General features: G+C 42.9%; 1 protein-coding gene across 1 annotated transcript; it reads right to left on the reverse strand.

Moving 5' to 3' along the window:
* Positions 1-1,060: 1,060 nt before the first annotated feature.
* iffo1b (intermediate filament family orphan 1b) lies at positions 1,061-20,476 on the reverse strand. The gene is made up of 9 exons (XM_028580950.1): positions 19,107-20,476; positions 16,011-16,071; positions 15,245-15,340; positions 14,389-14,529; positions 14,073-14,257; positions 13,824-13,950; positions 12,835-12,924; positions 12,061-12,191; positions 1,061-4,272 (listed from the first exon to the last, which is right to left on the reverse strand). The coding sequence occupies exons 1-9, from the start codon at positions 20,081-20,083 to the stop codon at positions 4,176-4,178; spliced, it is 1,905 nt and encodes a 634-aa protein (XP_028436751.1). The 5' UTR covers positions 20,084-20,476; the 3' UTR covers positions 1,061-4,175.
* Positions 20,477-21,210: the final 734 nt, after the last annotated feature.

Raw genomic sequence — 21,210 nt, forward strand, 5'->3', positions numbered from 1 at the left:
GTGTCATGATGGAAGAGCAGATCATTTGTGTTAGTGATGGTTCATTTCTGAAAGGAAATAAGGTCCTTATTTAAGGCTTAACCTAAATAAAAGTACTTAAACATTAACGTGAAAAGACTAAAAGTTAAAAGTAAAAGTCCTGCATTCAAAAATCCTACTTCAAGTAAGAGTACAGAAGTATTATCAGCTAAATATTTCAAGTATCAAAGTAAAAGTACTCATTCTGCAGCTAAATGGCCCCTGTGTAATAAATCTGAGGGGTCATGGCATGATTAATGGGATAGGAAATGGGAAAAAACAGAAACATTTTTCTTTATAATTTATAGGGGATGTTCTCCAATTTGCTTTTTCTGTGTGTAAATTATTAGATACTCTTATATCTTTGGGCCTCAAAGAGATATTTAAACTAAACTATCTGAGAAGTTTAGAAAGGAAATCTCTTCGGTGAATGCTAACAACTTATCAACATCTAAAATAAATGAGTCCTGGCCAGACACCACATTTCAAAATGTTTGGAGCCACTAGTTTAATCATAATATTTTATAAGCTCATCATATGATTTTATATGACATAAATCTTAATCTGAAAATTAACTAGTGACTTTTGCTTTAAAATAAATGTAAAAAGTACAATATTTTCGTAGTAGAAGTATACAGCGTAAAGTGGAAGAACCTCAAAATTGTGCTTAAGTATACAGTACATGAGTAAATTCCACCTCTGCACATAAGTAGGTAATTATTAGGTATTGGTTGTGCTCACATTTAAATAAAAAAAATCAACAGCTCATCAATCAATATCTCTTTCCCAAACAGAGTCCTTACAGATCTCAGCATCAACACTTTTTCTGTACCTTGGTAAGTATCTGGGACATTGTTTCTGGAAAGAGTTGCTGCTGTTGGTTTGTTTAAATGTAATTACAAGTCAATGCTGTTAACACAAAAGAAATTAATTTAATTGCCCTTTCTTTTTTTGTAATATGGGTGAACAGACCCATAATCTTTTAGGCGGACATATAAAATAATAAATAATCACATGACCTTGTTGCTCAGTTGCATCTTTTATTCTTTCAGTCTTGACACATTACATACTGTAGCTCTGCAGTGAAGCTTCTTAGCCTTAATTACTGTCTTGGTGTTTAAAGCTGCATCGTCACACATCTGGAGTACTTTTAGAATTATCATCAAATTGTTTTGTGACACAAACTTAATCTCAATATTTTGTCTCCTCTGTAAAGACATTAAGAAGTGTCAAAAACTCTTTTATTTTTTTATTAACTGGAATTATTTCTATTAAAAAACTAAATAGATTTTCTTTCCAGGTGTGTGACTGTGGACATTCTTCATTTGCAATCTTTGAACACAGGTATATATATTCAAAGCTAAATTTCCTTTACACATACGGTATAATATCAAAGCCATCTTACAGTCAATTCGCTAAAGCATTTGCATTTCAGAAGTTCCGCTTTGTTTTGTTTTTAACTTGAGTTATTTTTAAATTGACTTTGTTTGGCAACCACATACACTCATAAAGAAAAAGTACCAATGGAAAAAACTCCATTATCATTTAAATATTTACAATTTTGAGGTGATTATTGTCAAAAAAGACAGCTTAGTCTCAAATGCTAAACATAGAGACAATATCAAATTGGACTGGTAATGTTTCCTTCTTCTTCATGTTGTACATTTGCCCCAGTAAAAGTCTTTTTAAAAACACTCGCTATACAGACATAACACCCAAAAACATACACACTGGCACATGCATACATAGAGACTCACTCAGTGCATAAAAGTAAAACTATACAAAGGGAAATGGCGTGTTTTATGTCTCACACAATTTATCTCTCACATCCTCCTTCTGTGTTCAAACAGTAGTGGAAACACTGCGATTAGCATTCAGCTAATTCCAACGGCCACACATGCATGAGATTACATAAGCTTCAAATCTGCCCTCTTACAATCATTATTATTGAAACAAAGTGTTGTAGTGTGAGTCGTAGTAGAAGCAGAAGAAATATTTCACCTTGTACAACCACACAGAAGAAACTACAGCCAGGACTATATTTAGACAACGGTGTCTGATAATAGAGCAGTGATGGGTGGGGGGCGTTCCCCTGACAGTGATGATTTCCAGCAGTATGCCAACATACAGTATGTTTTACTTTAGCAGTGTGTCTGAGTTAAATTTCATGGTTGAAAGTGCCCTGAAAAACACAAATGAAGTTATTAAAATGACGTATGCGTTTGTGTTTAAATTCATTAATCTAGTACCCCACCTGCAACATGTAAAAGATGAGGAAATATCAATAGAAGAAATATAGTTTTCTTTTTCCAGCGTGTCAACATTTGTATGTTTCATGTTTTACAATAGTGCTGATTGTTTTATATACATTTTTGCTTTGCTCTTCCTTTGTGCAAACAGGCTCAAAAACAGGTTTATTTTATACATCAAGCACCCTGGTGAAATAGCTTTGGCAGCTATATTTAGACATTGTTTTATTATTTTACAGCAATTACCTCTTGATTTACAATCTGACCATTTTATTTTGGCACTCAACAGCTAACTTACATTATTTCCTTTTGTTCTCCTTTTAAAAGTGATTCTGCTCAAACATGCAGCTGTGCTCGAAAAACACAGGGCCTGACTCTAATCTAAGCATTACTGCTGAAAATGAAACTAATTACTAACAGCTACATGACACTTGGGTGTCAGTGCACTTCATCACACAGTACTTTTATTGGCAGAGAGCAGAACGAAGAGCCAACACTGACTCCAGATCAGCATCCGTTTGCCTCAAACATGCTTCCCTCTGACGCTGACAAACATTCTTCTCTGCTGTTTCTTATGAAGCACCATTAACAGTTTTGTCTGCATTTCAGATGGGGTTCTCTTTGTTATGAAATGTTGTAAATTACTTTGTCTGTGCTCTAGTTAGTTATTTTTGAAAATTCCCACTGGCAAATTGATGTCGGTGGCTATTCTAGGATAGATTTTATTTGTGTATGAGGGTTGCAATGTTAGAGTGGTGTGGTGTGCTCTTCCTAAGCCTGACACCAAAGTGCAACCCCCTGTTAAAGCGTTGTTAAAATAATAAAACGTTGTGACATGATGAGATGTTTATTCATAGATTTAATTTGACTCTCTGTGTGCCAAGAAATCCAAAGTATATCAGCAATGGATAACATGGATACACTGTTTCAAAGTGGATTCCTCCCATAAAATCCAGTTTGGATTCAGGCAATTGGCAGCAAATAAATAAGTGAATTATAAACTTTTTCTTTTTTTTTACTGTTTTCAAGATCATACTTAATTCATGTTGCCAAGAGGGAGGAGGGATGTTGGTATTCAGAGACACAACTCTGCTGCTCCACAGCTAATGTTTGGTGTCTTATAATTTTTATGTTTGCTAAATAAAGCACGGATGTATGATTTATTTATGACTTCATGTTTGCTTTGCCTCTGAAAAGCAAGCTCTGAATCTGTAGCTGTAAGGCAGTACAATGCTGAATCATGACATCTTATTAGGCTTTAAAGACTCATCATTATCAATATCAAACTGACTAATTCTGCTCCCTGTGCATTTTGTTTGTGTAGTGAAAGAAGATAATTACAGGACTGTAAATATGCGTGGAGTGGACTCTATGAAGTAACCTTACAACATGTATTTGCTTGATTAGCATCAGATACCTGGGTTATCAAGTGTTTTTACTGTGTTTGGATTGAATAAGTCATGCTATGCTTTCCTGTAGTATACTGCACTGCACTGCAAGAACATCAGCCCCTTTACTTACAATAAATTCAGGATACTCAACTTTCTGAATCTTCACAGGACAATCCATTATTAGATTCATTTTCTTGACTACTGCTGTCAAACACAAGATGACAAGGTCCAACCTCTCCCCTCTGCAGGGCAGTGACGTCTGCATGAAGTAGTAATGACAACAATCCAGCTCTGCTACTCAGTCATAGTTTCAGTGCTAAAAGGTCTCATCAAACCAAAGTTGACTTGCATGGACAGCAGGAAAAATTAACATTATGACTCCATAAATAAAAGAGGTTCATATGTAAACATGGTGTTGCCATAGTTACAGGTGTGTATTGCGTCACTGTGGTACTGTAGCTGGATGCAGTGGAGGTTACGTGACCACAGGCCCTATTACTGCCGGAGTGAGGAAGTGTCAAGATCTCCCAGCACTGGAGGAAGGTGGAGAGGACGAATACCTGTCGTTTTCTCTCTGGTCACCGTCCTCAGCAGACGCAGGCGCCGAAGAGTTCCTGTTAGAGACAAAAAACACAAGAAATATATTCTTCATGTGTCACAAAGAAAATCACAATTTTTCACTATTTTGTGATATATAATGTCAATTCTAAGGAAGGTTTCTAGATTTAAATTTATTTAATTTGCTGACAAATTGTGCACACAAAAGGTCAGCTGAATATGCAAAGGTTTCAAATTTGTTCACAGGGAAACATACAATCAACATATATGAAGAATAAAGTTGTCAGTAATACATTCAAACTTTCATGGGTTTAAATGGAGCAACTCTTTTAAGGAAATTCTTCTGCAAATCAACAACTGCAAATACACTAAACCCAAGTAACCAGACTGAAATAACAGTTTCATAGTCTCTGTTTGACCTATAATATATATACACACCTTTACCTATAAGTATCAAATCATACTATATTTTAAGTCCCCCTATTAAGCATTTATAAGTGTATATCCTCTGCGTTCCACTTCCGGGATTGCTCTCTAGCCAATGCAAATTCCACCGGATTTCACTCATTTAGGCCAAATATTTGTTGCCTTGGGCTCAGGGGCGGATCTACCGGTGTGGCATAGGGTGGCAACTGCCACCCTAAAAGAAAGCCTTGCCACCCCTGCTGCCACCCCAGTTGGCAGCAACGAATTACGGTAAAAGTTATGGCCAATTTGACAATTTACGACCGTGCGTCTCCAATGTCCGACTACAGTGAATGCAGCACGAGATGACACCAGAGCGGAAAGAGCTTGATTTCTTTGGAAAACTGAGTGGTGCGAAGCGAGGGTGCCAGGAGTCGCGATGAATGGAGACACAGGAGGAAAGAGGTCAAAATGGATTAACTATCTATCAAGAAATGAAATTATAACGAAAGTACAGTGCAAGCATAGTTGCGATGCTGATTTTGAGATGATAAAAATCAGGTTGAAGAACGTTATTTCGCCAACTATACAAATAATGTTAGTTAGGTCTGACGTTTGTTCTGTGGAAAGTATGCTACAAAAGCTAATATTGATTCAACGTCTGTCAAGGAAAACATTGTAAAAATACTTTGAATCTTACAGAAATGAAGAGGAAAGGTAGCATATTCAGTTTTTGTCTCCAAAGAGAAAGGCGAGAGAAATAGAAAAGGAACAAGTGAGCAAGGTAGATGGAGAAGATGAGGTGGAAGGAGAGAGAAAAGAGGTGAAAGGAGAGAGAAAAGGGCAGAAACGCGACCAGGGACAGGAGGAGGTGGAGAAGACCACAGCGGTGAAGATATGGAGGGAGAGCATCACCAAGATGAGGAGGGAGAAAGAGAAGAGGTGGAGGGGGAGCATCACCAAGATGAGGAGGGAGAAGGAGAAGAGGTGGAGGGAGAGCATCACCAAGATGATGAGGGAGAAAGAGAAGAGGTGGAGGGAGAGCATCACCAAGATGAGGAGGGAGAAAGAGAAGAGGTGGAGGGAGAGCATCACCAAGATGAGGAGGGAGAAAGAGAAGAGGTGGAGGGGGAGCATCACCAAGATGAGGAAGGAGAAAGCGAGAGACAAGAGAAGGTGCAGGGCTCAGACAGTGAAAGGGAAAGCAGAGGGCCTGGGCCATCACCAACCATCTCCAGTCGACCTAGTCCACATGGTATGGAAATTGTTGATGCATATATATACTAAGTTAGATATGAATAAGAACAACAAATGACAAAGCTTGAATATGAATAATTAGGGAAAGTTGTCAGTGTGAAGGTGTGATGAGATGGGGGGATGAGTTTTTATATTTTGTGTAGAATGTATTTTAGATCTATTGCTCAGATTAAATATAAAAAGAAAAAAAATATATAAATAAAACAAATAAACAAATGAACCTAAAAATACTAACCCAGGCTAAAATGTTAGTGTGTGTTAACACAGTCTGATGGTTATCAATGACAGTTCCTAATCTTGTACAAATGCTGCCTGCATCGCTGCCTCTCTGACACAGTCGAAAACAGTTTGCTTCCCCTCTCACACATCTGCCACTCATCACCTGTGTCTTAACTTAATGCCTTTCCTGTGATATTGTCCCTTACTTCTATCATACTTCTATATCTCCTATTAAGTGAGATCACATTGTACTGTCACTTATTCCTAATATAAAAGGTTTCAAATGAAACCTCAAATGCAGGACATTGATTGCATGAGATGAAGTGTGTCTGTATGAGTTTGTAAATGGCAGCCTGTACCCTTTTGTAGTGTGTACATACTATTTCTCATGAAACTGTGATAACTGATTAAATTCAGTAAATATACGTCTGACATATGTTGCCACCCCTCAAAAATCCCTGCCCCCCTCTCGCCACCCCATAAATATTTTTCTAGGGCTTCCTTTGTGTTGGCATTTTAAACTCCGGTCGATTTATGAGGACTATGGTTCACCTTTTTGTCAGATCTCTGCAGGGTAAATTCCGACAGCTAGCTAGACTATCTGTCCAATCTGCGATGTCTGTTGCACGACTAAAACAACCTTTGAACGTACACGTTCCACCAAAACAAGTTCCTTCACAAGGCTATTTTGCAGAGGTGCCGCATACGGTGCTTAGCTCTGCCCAAGACAATTGCGATTGGTTGAAAGAAATGCCAATAAACCAGAGCATGTTTTTCTCCCATGCCAGGAATGCTGTGTGGACTAGCCAGACCCTCCTCCGCAGCGCCTTGGTGGAGGAAGGTCTGGCAAATCGAGACTAAGCATTTATAAACACTAAACATTTACTAAATCAAAGCTAAAGACCTATCTTTTTGATGTTGCCTTTCTTTAAATAACTGTTCATTTGTCATATTGAAGTTGCATTGATGACACTGTATGACATTCTATAACTGCTTTTTAATGTTTAATTTATATTATTTATTTATAATTAATAGTTCTTATACTGCACTGTCAATTTTATTCTCGTCTTTTATCTAGTGGTATTTTTGAACAGATAACGGTCATATTTCTGAGAATTTCTCCAACGCGAGTGTGACATAGATTAGAACTCAAAAAACACTGGTGTGACAATAGATTATCCATACAAGGACCACGTCTGTGAACTGGTCAGATTTAGTCTGTGAACTAGGTCAATAAGAAGGACAACGTCTGTGAACTTGTCAGGTATTTCTGTGAACTTATCAAGAGACAGACTGTGAACTGTCCCGGATTTAGCAAGGAGATTAAACTAAGCTTTGTAGGGACGGCTACATCGTAGTGAAAAGTAGAACTACTGCAATCTTGTAATGGGTAACAAAAACACCAAGTCACTTTTTTTTAATTTGTTTTTTAATTGTTTTTAACTGCTCTTTAATGTCTTATGTAAAGCACTTTGAATTGCCCTGTTGCTGAAATGTGCTATACAAATAAAGCTGCCTTGCCTTGCCTAAATGGTTTCCATCCATCCATCCATCCATCTTCGTCCGCTTATCCGGTGTCGGGTCGCGGGGGGAGCAGCTCCAGCAGGGGACCCCAAACTTCCCTTTCCCGAGCAACATTAACCAGCTCCGACTGGGGGATCCCGAGGCGTTCCCAGGCCAGGTTGGAGATATAATCCCTCCACCTAGTCCTGGGTAATCCCCGAGGCCTCCTCCCAGCTGGACGTGCCTGGAACACCTCCCTAGGGAGGCGCCCAGGGGGCATTCTTACCAGATGCCCGAACCACCTCAACTGGCTCCTTTCGACGCAAAGGAGCAGCGGCTCTACTCCGAGCTCCTCACGGATGACTGAGCTTCTCACCCTATCTCTAAGGGAGACGCCAGCCACCCTCCTGAGGAAACCCATTTCGGCCGCTTGTACCCTGGATCTCGTTCTTTCGGTCATGACCCAGCCTTCATGACCATAGGTGAGGGTAGGAACGAAAACTGACCGGTAGATCGAGAGCTTTGCCTTCTGGCTCAGCTCTCTTTTCGTCACAACGGTGCGATAGATTGAATGCAATACCGCACCCGCTGCTCCGATTCTCCGACCAATCTCCCGCTCCATTGTCCCCTCACTCGCGAACACAACCCCAAGGTACTTGAACTCCTTCACTTGGGGTAAGGACTCATTCCCTACCTGGAGAAGGCATTCCATCGGTTTCCTGCTGAGAACCATGGCCTCAGATTTAGAGGTGCTGATCCTCATCCCAACCGCTTCACACTCGGTTGCGAACCGATCCAGTGAGTGCTGAAGGTCGCAGGCCGATGATGCCATCAGGACCACATCATCTGCAAAGAGCAGCGATGAGATCCCCAGCCCACCAAACTGCAACCCCTCCCCACCCCGACTACGCCTCGATATCCTGTCCATAAATATTACAAACAGGATTGGTGACAAAGCGCAGCCCTGGCGGAGGCCAACCCTCACCTGAAACGAGTCCGACTTACTACCGAGAACCCGGACACAGCTCTCGCTTTGGTTGAACAGAGATTGGATGGCTCTGAGTAGAGACCCCCTCACCCCATACTCCCGCAGCACCTCCCACAGTATCTCCCGGGGGACCCGGTCATACGCCTTCTCCAAATCTACAAAACACATGTAGACCGGTTGGGCATACTCCCAGGCTCCCTCCAGGATCCTTGCGAGAGTGAAGAGCTGGTCCGTTGTTCCACGACCAGGACGGAATCCGCATTGTTCCTCCTCAACCCGAGGTTCGACTATCGGCCGAACCCTCCTTTCCAGCACCTTGGAGTAGACTTTACCAGGGAGGCTGAGAAGTGTGATACCCCTATAATTGGCACACACCCTCTGGTCCCCCTTTTTAAAAAGGGGAACCACCACCCCAGTCTGCCACTCCTTTGGCCCCGTCCCAGACTTCCACGCAATGTTGAAAAGGCGTGTCAACCAGGACAGCCCCTCCACACCCAGAGCCTTGAGCATTTCTGGACGGATCTCATCAATCCCCGGGGCTTTGCCACTGTGTAGTTGTTTGACTACATCAGTGACTTCCGCCTGGGAAATCGACGACAATCCCCCATTATCCTCCAGCTCTGCCTCTAAGATAGAGGGCGTATTAGTCGGATTCAGGAGTTCCTCAAAGTGCTCCTTCCACCGCCCTATTACCTCCTCAGTTGAGGTCAACAGTGTCCCATCCTTACTGTACACAGCTTGGATGGTTCCCTTCCCCCTCCTGAGGTGGCGAACAGTTTTCCAGAAGCACTTTGGTGCTGACCGAAAGTCCTTCTCCATGTCTTCTCCAAACTTCTCCCACACCCGCTGCTTTGCCTCTTTCACGGCAGAGGCTGCAGCCCTTCGGGCCCTTCGGTACCCTGCAACTGCCTCCGAGTCCTCCGGGATAACATATCCCGGAAACTCTCTTTCTTCAGTCGGACGGCTTCCCTGACCACCGGTGTCCACCACGGTGTTCGTGGGTTACCGCCCCTTGAGGCACCTAAGACCCTAAGACCACAGCTCCTCGCCGCAGCTTCAGCAATGGAAACTTTGAACATTGTCCACTCGGGTTCAATGCCCCCAGCCTCCACAGGGATGCACGAAAAGCTCTGCCGGAGGTGTGAGTTGAAAGTCTGTTGGACAGGGGCCTCCTCCAGACGTTCCCAATTTACCCGCACTACACGTTTGGGCTTACCAGGTCTGTCCAGAGTCTTCCCCCACCCTCTGACCCAACTCACCACCAGATGGTGATCAGTTGACAGCTCTGCCCCTCTCTTCACCCGAGTGTCCAAAACATACGGCCTCAGATCAGATGAAACGATTGTAAAATCGATCATTGACCTTCGGCCTAGGGTGCCCTGGTACCAGGTACACTTATGAGCATCTCTATGTTGATGATGGAGATAGACAATCCATGACTAGCACAGAAGTCCAACAACAAACAACCACTCTGGTTTAGATCAGGGAGGCCGTTCCTCCCAATCACGCCTCTCCAGGTGTCTCCATCATTGCCCACGTGTGCGTTGAAGTCCCCCAGCAGAACAATGGAGTCCCCCACTGGAGCCCCATGCAGGACTCCAGTCAAGGTCTCCAAGAAGGCCGAATACTCCGAACTCCTGTTTGGTGCATATGCACAAACAACAGTCAGAGTTTTCCCCCACAACCCGCAGGCGTGGGAGGCGACCCTCTCGTCCACCGGGTAAACTCCAACACAGCGGGCGCCAGCCGGGGCTTGTGAGTATCCCCACACCCGCCCGGGCGCCTCACACCCTGGGCAACTCCGAGAAGAAAAGAGTCCAACCCCTATCCAGGAGTATGGTTCCAGAACCAAGACTGTGCGTGAGGTAAGCCCCACCAGATCTAACCGGTAGCGCCCACCTCCCGCACCAGTTCCGGCTCCTTCCCCCACAGAGAGGTGACGCCCACGTCCCCAGAGCCAGCGTCTGCCGCCCGGGTCTGGTCCGTCGAGGCCCCTGACCTTCACTGCCACCCATGTGGCATTGCACCCGACCCCAACGGTTCCTCCCACAGGTGGTGGGCCCATGGGATGGAGAGGGAGTTGCCACGTAGCTTGTTCGGGCTGTGCCCGGCGGGCTCCGTGGCAAACCCGCCACCAGGCGCTTCGCCGACGAGCCCGCCGTCTGGGCCTGGCTCCAGACGGGGGCCCCGGGCTTCCTCCGGGCAGGGTCACTCCATCTCTGCTTAGCTTTTTCATTGGGGTTTTTGAACCATTCTTTGTCTGGCCCCTCACCTGAGACCACTTTGCCTTGGGAGACCCTACCAGGAGCACAAAGCTCCAGACAACACAGCCCTCAGGTTCACAGAGACACACAAACCTCTCCACCACGATAAGGTGATGGTTCACGGAGAGGCCTAAATGGTTTATTGTTGTATATTGATGTGTTTGTTATAACAACTATAACTTCTCATGTGGGCACCCATACGTGGAGGCTGGTGTGTAAACAGACAGAAACACAGTAGTAATTATATAAACTATGTCTTAACAGGAGAAGTTATAATTTTTGACAAATACTAATAAACACTGAAAATACCCTTATAGCTGTGTACATTATATTATGTTGCAGGCCATTTATTAAAATGTTTGTATACTGTTTATAAATGGTATAAGGGGACTTAAAGCAAATTGTTACTCTATGAAACTAAAGGACCTGTAAAATAAAGCATTACTAAAAGAAAAACAAATGGACAGACATGACTGGCAGACACATAATGTAGACTGAAAGCCAGTCTGAGCATAGGCGCCGATACCGTGGGTGCTCCAGAGCTCGAGCACCCACAGAAAATACCGAGAACCCACTGAGTACCCACGTGTGCCAGACTGCCAGTAGGCTACATACACAACACTGCAATTGGTGCTAAGTGGAGCGTCTGTCATAATGTGATTGGTTATGTCACTGTCAGTCTCCTGCTCCATATCCTATCCACCAATCACAGCGTCTCTTTGATGAATACACCTCCATCCCCCCCACAGTGCGTGCATGTGCGTTAGGTAATCAGAGTGAGAACTAAATGGACAGATCTGTTATTAAAAAAATCAAACCTAATGATGCAAGTGCATCAACGACCACCACCAGTGCAGAGAGTTCTTAATTTCCCCATGAAGTTGATCGCGGTTGAATCGGTTACTGTGCGCTAGATACAGCGTATCAGGTACAGTCGTGGTGCTCCGTCAGGTCAGCGGTAGTTGGTGGTCAGTTAAACTTCTCATCTCCAATCCTATCTGTATTTGTGAGAAGTGGCGCTGTCCTGAATGAAACTTTACGGCTTTATTATCGAGTTAATAGTGTGTTTGTATCGGTCGCTGTCTGTTTCCTAAGGTTCTGAAATGCAAACATTTTTTGACTACTTTTTTTTTTTTAAAGGGCATGCGCCCATGAGCACACACTGAGGAAAACATAAATCGGCACCTATGAGTCTGAGTGTGTGTTACCGGTCTCCACTCTGTGTGATGAGTCTCCTGCAGGTCTCCATCTGAACATCCAGGCCTCTCTTCATCGAGCACATCTCCATGTACTCGTGGAGGTGTCGGTTCATGTCACTCTTTGCTGTGGCCAGGTCCAGCTGAAGTCAGAAAACATGCAGACAGACATATTACAAAAGTTTAACTTACAAGTGTATGTATGTATGTATGTATGTATGTATAGTTTACTTCTGCAAAACCTACATGCAGGGAAAATTACTGTTGCTGAGTTTCATATGGCTTTATTTCTTTTATGTCATGTCAAAGTCAAGAAAATATAATTTTAAGAGATGTTTGATTCACCTTTTGCAAGATTAAAAGATACAATTTAACAACCAAAAGGAGGAAGAAATGCATTAAGGGACTCTTTAGCCTGGACTGAGGAATTCATCAAAGCACCAATAAAAGATGGACATATCAGAAACAAAAGAAATGTGTATCACTTAATGCTGAGTCATTATATAAACGATTTGCACTGTTGCACAAACCTCAGGCACATGCACAATACACAAGAAATGCTGTGGTATTGGGCTCTCAGTGCACAATGAAAATAATAATAATAATAATAATAATAATAATAATAATAATAATAATAATAATAATAATAATAATAATAGGTAAAGGACATGAAAATAAACAAATAACACTGAATAACACTGATAAAAAGAAAGGAAAAACATATATGAGCAGGGAAATCGTTTAACGTATTTAAAATGTTAAAATACAGAGTGTGCAGTGTCTGACCTCAATCTGGTCAATTGTCTCTTGGTATTCCTTCTCTCGGGACTTGAAAAGACATTCTGTGTCATTAATCACCTGTTCCAGACAGTCCTCCTGGTAGTGACAAAGAGAGAAGAGAGAGATTTTGAGTATGTTTGTGGTCAAGATTTGGATATGCATGTGACAAAATGTAGCAGGAAACAGAACGTGTGTTTGTGTGCTAATCACACAATCAGACACTAAATGAGGTTACACAACAATTAAAGCACAGCTGGTTTTATCCTCCCATCAGCTCAAATTTCACTGACAAATGCAGCTCCTCCCTTCAAAGGGAGAGCAGTTTGTTCAAATACCACACAGCCGGTAAATGAAAACAAATACCTACATGCACTTCTTGGAAACAAACACACTGTACACCAATACAAGCCAGACACTGCATCTGTCTGAGGAGTGTGTGTGTGTGTGTGTGTGTGTGTGTGTGTGTGTTTTGTCCTAAATCGGCCCTGCCACTGTAAAGCAGTGAAGGTCAGTGTTATCACTTGAGACAAAACTGTATTGACCAACATATCATGCTGCTGCTCTGCACATCAACTCCACATCAGAACTTTAAAAGCTTTCTTGAAATGTAAACCAGCAATATCAATGCACGCAGCTGTCTGAAGGATTACGAGTGTAAAAAGCTGCAGATCCTAAACACGCACAAATTCTACTTTCTCAGTGACCTTCGCACAGAGAATTATTTTAAAAAATTACTGAATGAGACATTTACTGCATCTGAAGACCAGACATGAATGGTTTATCTAAGTTAGAGGTTCCAATACCATTTCTTCCTTGCCGATACCGATACCAGTGCGTTAAAAAAAATATATAAACATATACACATATAATGTATATACTGTATATATATTATTATTTTTTTAACAGCTGTAGACAACTAACCCTATGTAGATGTGATATGATTGCTATCAGAACTCAGAGATCTCAGTGAAAGGAGTCATGCAACCCCAGAATACCTCTCCCGGTGGGTGGGTGGGGTCAGGAGGCAGAGTGCATCCTGGGAAGTCCTCCCAAAGAAGCAGCGTCTCTTCAGTCTCCTCCCAGGCCAGACTGTCGCAATCATCCTCAAACTCACATTCACGCCTAAAATAAAACATATAAATGCACACACATACATACACACATATTGAACAATAATTAGTGGAAGTGCAGGACTGAAGGACAGTGCCATTATACTCATCATATTTCAAAGTCAGACCACTCACAGTTGGTTCAGCATCCTCTGCATCTCCTCATTGATCTGATTGGCTGATGAGCCACAGTGCTCTTCGTCTTTGACCCCGCCCCCGTCACTTTCAGAGGTGCTGACAGGTTCGTCACACTCGCTTCCGTTGAAGGACAGAGGAGTATGTTTCCGGCGGCAGTTTAGGGATGATTGGTTGTTAGGAACCTGCAGGGACACAATCAGGATTCAGACAACCACAATCAATATACAAAGTTCCACAGGAAGGGACTCTGTGGATATGACAACACGTGGAACAAATACAGATAACATTAACTGGTCAGATTTAGTCCTGGTACCTGGTACATCTGGATCACATCTTCACAGTTCCTCTGCTGAGCTACGTCACAGAGACGAGCGGTGATGTCAATCCTGCGGCAGATGTCCATGTCCACCTTCATGGCTTTCTCCTGGATCTTACTGTCCAAATCTGTGAAGTTCTACAGAGAGGATGGAAGGGACCACATAAGACAGAGGGAAGAGAAACTAACTAGAAAAATGTTTATCTACGGCTGCATTGAATAAATCACTGCTGTAAATAAATGCATTACCAATGCTTTACAGATTAGTAATAAGCAATAATAAGAACAGCTTTTGGGTTGGGTTGCCCAGTTGTAAAACATCTCTGGCAGCTTTATAGCCTCCTCCAGCATGAGCGTGTGTTTCTATTACGCACGCACGCGCACACACACACACACACACACACACACACACACACACACACACACACACACACACACACACACACACACACACGCGTTTTTATTTGATAATAATGCAAGTATTCATGTTAATAAGTTGTTAATAAATAGACTGGGGACCAGATGCTCCAACCCAAGTAGAAAAACAGTCCACTAAATTCTGCAGATTTAGTGGACTCTGCTTATTACTCATCAATAAAGTATTAGTAAATGGTCCAATGACACTGAAAATGTTGTGGAGTCAGAGCTTTGTTACACATCAAGCTATAGTTACAACTTTTGAACCCTTTATGAGGGTAAATAATAATATCCTTTCACTTTAGTTACTTAAAGACTTGGATGCCACAGTCCATCCACTGAGAAGCAGAGAGACATTATGATTACTGCTAATGTGCATAGCTATGAGTATGTATGACTAGAAGAATGTGACTGTAATGGGTTGTACTGCGCTCACATTGCTCATGAGGCCTTTGAAGAGAACCAGCTCTGCCTTCAGCTGCTGAACTCTGAGTGCCAGTTCGTCCTGACAGCCTTCACTCTCCTGCAGGTCCTGCACACATGAAGGAAGCCATAAAGAACACACATGCCCACACCCACATGTCTTGCCGCATCTCTTTACTGGAAATTACAGGTGACATTATGCAAGCAGCGGACATTAACAAAACAAAAGCCTATATCAGCAAAGTGCACAAAAACATTGTACATTTTAAATGCATCATCTCCTCTGGCGAGCTCTAGCTTTGTCTGATAGCATTGTAAGTGTCCCTGTTAACTTATTCATTATGTGCTACAATATTAGTCAGGACCCTTTTCAGTCTCAAGTGGTGTTTTACTGTATGTGGTCTCCTGCTGATGTGGTGCTGCCTGCTAAACTAGGTCAGGTGCAGATTCCTGGCAATAGCACACGTGTGTTTAAACTCAAAAAACACATGTGCACGCATTTATACACCTAGCCAACCACACACACACACACACACACACACACACACACACACACACACACACACACACACACACACACACACACACACACACACACACACACACACACAGGAAATCAACAAACCACACAGCTGCAGGAAGCACAAATATGGTAACCTTACAGTAGGTGACAGTATGATTAAAATAACAAAGCTCTATTTGCCAGCAGAGTGAGAGATTAATGCTGATCACTGTTGGTCTCCAGCCATGTCCACACACACACACACACAAAATGTTACCTCTTGTAGGTCCCCAATTTTCTGTTGCAGATCCATCCTCATAGTGTATTCTTCTTCCCATCTTAGAGACACACAGAAATAGGTAATTTTAGTGACTGTGGAACATGCGTCATGTTAACAGGATCCATTTATGCATCTTACAGACCCACTTAAAAAGGTCAATAGGGCTGAAATACATTCTAGCTAGATGTTATACAATTTTAAGTGCATCTGTCTTGCCAAACCACTACTATATGACAACAACATATACTGTATCACATGACATTACTGTCCAGGATTCACGATGCTGATCTACAGTTGGCAGTAACACGCTAAGATATGCAGCAATGTGACAACAAAGACGAAGAAGACAGCAAGTGAGGTAAACAAGGATGTAAGCAATGCTGGATGTAAAATGCTAACCGGCTTTGCAAAAGTCAACACATTGGTCAGACCTCAAGTATACACTAATGTGTTTTAGTGAGTAACACTGAATGTAAATATAACTTTTGTTTGTTTATTAAAATCATCCCATAAAACTGCAACTTCGGAATTAGTCAGCAGTCAGTTTACAAAAAGAGGAATGACATTAAAGGCTGGTTGTCAAATATAGAAATTGGCGCTGAGTGCCTGTGGATCTGACAATAAAACGTAAATGCAGTTTAATTAAATCATATTAGGATACAAATCTGGATACAAGTTGAATGAAACAATCAGGTGTAAATGGAAAAAGTGTGAGTGATTGATTTGCTTATTCACTCACTCATGAATCGCTTGTTTGATGAATTGTGTGCAACTATGGTGCAGCTAGGACGACTGGCCCATGAATCTAAATTTTAATACATTTAAAAGCCTGAGCAGAGATCCTGTATGTGATCTCAGATTCAGTGACTTCATACAGCACACGTGCCCAGGGGAAATCCACTCACTGCAGTCTGTAGCCTCTTATATAAATGCGGTTTTAAATGCAGAATGCTGCGGCACATCGACACCTTTGGGAATACTTAATCTGAAAGAAACTGAGTCATGAAACAGGAGTTGTTGTCGTAGAGGATGCTTGTTTGATCAGTAAGGTGAGAGCGAACAGAAAGCCGAAAAGTGCTTCCTTCTGCAAGCCAAGCCCCCATCCAACAGTTACAGCTTGCAGTGCATGCTGCATTGCAGATACCGTGTGGAGTGTGGAGAGGGGGATGCGCAGTGGGGAGAGAAGAGAGGTAGAGAGCATGAGAGAGGGAGAGGAAGTGTTCAGTGTGTGGGATTGTCTGGGGTTTATGTGAGAAAGAGAACATGAAAGTGTGGTGGACAGAGTGGGGGGCATGAGGGGCAGGGACTGAGGGAGGGTAAAGGGGGAGCAGGGGGAGAAAGTGAAGTTGTCCTTGAATAAAAAAAGCAAATATGAATGTACAAAAGAGCCAGAGAAGGGTAAAACCAAAGTTGAAAAAATAGCAAAATGTACCAAAAGCTTAGAGAATCAAATGATTAAATGACTCACAGGGGCAACAGACATTTCATTATTAAATTGGGATCTGTTAAATATAAATATAAATATAAATAGGTAGACTGAATAGGTAATGGCCATGAGTTTCACTGTAATGCCTCTATTGTCCCGAGGTAAACTGATACCTACAGTAAGCTCACAGAGGGCTGAACAGAAACTGATTTGAACACTAAGTGGGAAACGGTACTGTGTGTCACACACAGGTACACAGGTAGGGACACAAAAATGTCTTTTCCAGGTCAGTAAATCATTCAGTCTCAAGTCTCCACATACAATTAAATATGTCTTATGTCAAACAATCTTAGTAATTGACGTCGCTCTGCCTCCTTCACAAAGAGCTCACTATACGGTGTTCAGGATCTCCTCTGTGAAGAATGCATGGCTGCTCATTTGGACATAATATGAGGGAATTCAGTGATGAATGTGCTGGACCATGGGGGCTACTGTAGTTCACTCAGGACAGAGAATACGTAATCCAAAACTGTTGCATGTCCTTCAAATTCACACTAGGATTTAACAGATGTGGGTTGTTTTCTCCAATGATTTCAAGAAAAAAAAAAAGAGAGTTCACACTGTGTTCTTGCAGTGATCTGCAACACGGACAGCTGTCACCCTAAACTGGAAATCAGAGCATCCACATTAGAACTGGTGATGTCATCAGGTGACACACTGTAAACTGGTACAGTAGCGATGGAGTGATTGTGGGTTCAGAAGTTGTGTTTGAGATGTTACATGATCCTAGAGCAGCAACTAATGATTATTTTCCTTGTCAAGTAATCGGCCAATTATTTTCTTGATTACTTGTTTTGTCTATAAAATGTCAGGAAATTATGTGAAGTGCCCATCACAATTTCCCAGAGCCTTTGGTTGCCTGTTTGCCCTTGTTGCTTAACAAATAAGTGAAACAATTAATAAATTACAAAAATAATCAACTCATCATTTCAGCTGTAGATCTAACCTAAATTGTAAAGCTTATACGTAAATCATAAATGGCCATATGTCTAAGTAAAAACACTATGGGTGCTGTTAAAGCATCATAGGGTTTGTTTCAATATTTACATTGGCCTAACAGGACCGCCTCCTGGTTTTCCAATAGATAGCATAATCATTACGGCCTTTCATCTTCAGAGGCTTGTTCAGTTTCATAAAATAAAAACCTGCTGTATAATCAAGATGAGCTCTATTTCAGGATGGATTTTACCTAATATTCCTGTAAACTAAGCCACCCATGGCTCAGTCATCTGGGCAGCTTCATGAGCTCTGAAGTTAACATTTGTTCAACACATTGATCTTTACACGTCCCTACAACACTTTGACCTTCATTCTTCTTTATATTTAGCTTGCGATGTGTTTATTTGTTGGGTGTATTTCTGGCAGCAGCACCTGCCTCTGTGGTCAGATATGAAGTGGGTGCAGGGTCAGACTGGCTGTGATGGACGGAGAGGGTTTGTGCTGACTCCGCTTGTTGGAGACAGCTGGTCTGCAGCTGCTTTACAGCTCTGCTCACTGCTCCAAAGCATTATACACACTTAACAAAACTGAAGTACAACCTCATGCTCAGTAGAAAGGCCCCTGAAGGGCCTGTTACAAGTGCAATAAAAGGGTTTTACTCTATTTACCTGCGTTTATACTCATCTCTCTCCCTCTTCACTTTGGCCAGCACATTATACAGGGCTCTTATCTCAGGGGTGATGGTGTCAATCTGGACCCCGACTCCGTCAGGGTGCACCCAGGACACTCCTGGACTGGTCAGACGCTCCGCACCGGGGCCAAACTTGCGGGTGTGGTTGTAGGACCAGATGGTGCCTGGGAGGAACCGTGGAGGGGGGTTGGTGGTGGAGCTCACCGGGCCTGCGCTGGTGTTGGAGAAACTTTTAGAGCCAGAGCCAGGGGAGTCCACACAGGGAGAGGCCTGGCTGATGGTGATGGATGGGTTACAAGTGGCATTTGTTTGGGTTGAACTGGAGTTTTCTGCGGATGCTGTTGTGAGTGGTGGTGTGAACAGTGTTGTAGGCCTCCTGGCTGAGTTGTTGGTGTTGTGGAAGGGGAGGGATCCGGGCATGAGCGGGATGGTCTCGACAAATCCGGTCTGTACACCTGCCTCCTGGGTGTGCCCCCTGCCCTTACAGCATCCACCTTGACAGCAGTTGTTGTCATCCAGCGCCTGTTGCAACTGCTTCTCTAAAATCTTATTCCTGCGCTCTAATTCGTGTACTTTTGCCAAAAAGCATCTGAACCTCAGATTGAGAGTTTTGAGGACGCTGATGTTGGATCCCAAGTCGTTTCTGAGAGCCATGGCTGCGGGGGGATGTGGCACTGCGCGGTGCTGGTAGTGACTGTGGTTGTGGTGGAGGTAAAGTGAGGTCTGCGAGGGTGCGGTGAAGTCAGGCCCCGGATGATCAGGCCCCTGCCCGTGCTGCTCACCCAGAATAAAGGACGTCGGGTCCGGTCCACCGAAAACGGCGTCTGACAGGAGTGCTGAAGGAGAGTCCGGGTGTCCGGGAGCTTGACTCTGATGCTGTTGGAGATGCGTGTTGGCACCCAACAAAGGATTCATGCTATGGTATGGAAAACTAAAGCGCTGCCGATCTGGCATGAACACGGACGGGAATTGTCTTGCTACAACAGAATAAAACGGATCAATAATAAGCTGTTAAGCGTAGAAAGACGTGTGCACAAAACGCCAGTAGCCTATCTACCTGATTATATAGCTAACCGTTTCTAAATAAGAATTTTATCCTTAAAGCTGAGAGGTCTTAACGTCGGCTGATGATCAGTGCTCTCTAACCGTCCGCAACAAAACATCCAAAAAGCGGCTCCAAATGGGCTGCGAGCAAGGATACAAAATGCGGCGCCTCTCGGCAAGAGATGTTTTGCAAAATAAACGTAATTCAACGAAGAAAATGACGCAGAGCGTGAATGAATAACACAGAAATCCAGTGTCACCGCGTCACTGAAGTTCTGGCAATAAGATGTGACCGCAGGCAGGAGCAAGTGCTGCGGGATTGGAAGAGCATTAGAGCACGGATACCGTAAACACTAGAGTAGAGTAGCGCTCCATTATCTGTTGGTTTTCTATGGAATACAACACTCAACAAGACCCCTTTGTTCGAGTTTGTTTTGCACAAGAGACAATTGTTTAGATTTGGGTAAAACTAGGAGCCATACGTAACCTACATGAATTATATAATAATAATAAGAACAAGAACAATAACAATACACCTATACCATCTCACATTTATTTTGTCTGGATAGGCCTTCGTGGCCTATGTGAACTTTACAGGACACATTTTTACTAGCTATCAATAGCCAGTGTTGGGAGTAACGCGTTACAAAAGTAACGCAATTACAGTAATGTATTCCTTTTGCTGTAATGCAGTAATATAACGCATTACTAATTAAATTTCGGTAATATTATTACCCGTTACAATCTCAGTGACGCGAGTTACAACGCATTTTAATGCAACATTTTTTAAGAATTTCCCAACACCGCAAAGCATTTGTTCACAGGAAAAAAAAAGCCGCGCGTATTATTTCATAACATCTGTGTCCCAACAGGTTACGGTACGTCAGCTCGGACAGCTGTGTGTCCGAGCCGCTGACAGATTTAAACATGTTGGGAATTAATGTTTAGGTTGTTACACGTAAATCATTGCAGATTATCAACCGTGGAGAGTAACTATGCCTGTAGTGGAACTGCTTCGAATGACGACCAAAAACGCT

The sequence above is a fragment of the Perca flavescens genome, chromosome 6 (assembly GCF_004354835.1).
Source record: "Perca flavescens isolate YP-PL-M2 chromosome 6, PFLA_1.0, whole genome shotgun sequence".
In the NCBI taxonomy this organism is placed as follows: domain Eukaryota; kingdom Metazoa; phylum Chordata; class Actinopteri; order Perciformes; family Percidae; genus Perca; species Perca flavescens.

Bases quoted from the DNA above. Each gene is read 5' to 3' on its own strand.
- iffo1b (XM_028580950.1), bottom strand. From the start codon at position 20,083: ATGCCAGATCGGCAGCGCTTTAGTTTTCCATACCATAGCATGAATCCT. The intron at 16,072-19,106 runs GTAAATAGAGTA...TGTGTCTCTAAG, and splicing joins AGAGATGAGTATAAACGCAG to ATGGGAAGAAGAATACACTA. The intron at 12,192-12,834 runs GTCAGACACTGC...TTCTGACTTCAG, and splicing joins AGACAATTGACCAGATTGAG to CTGGACCTGGCCACAGCAAA.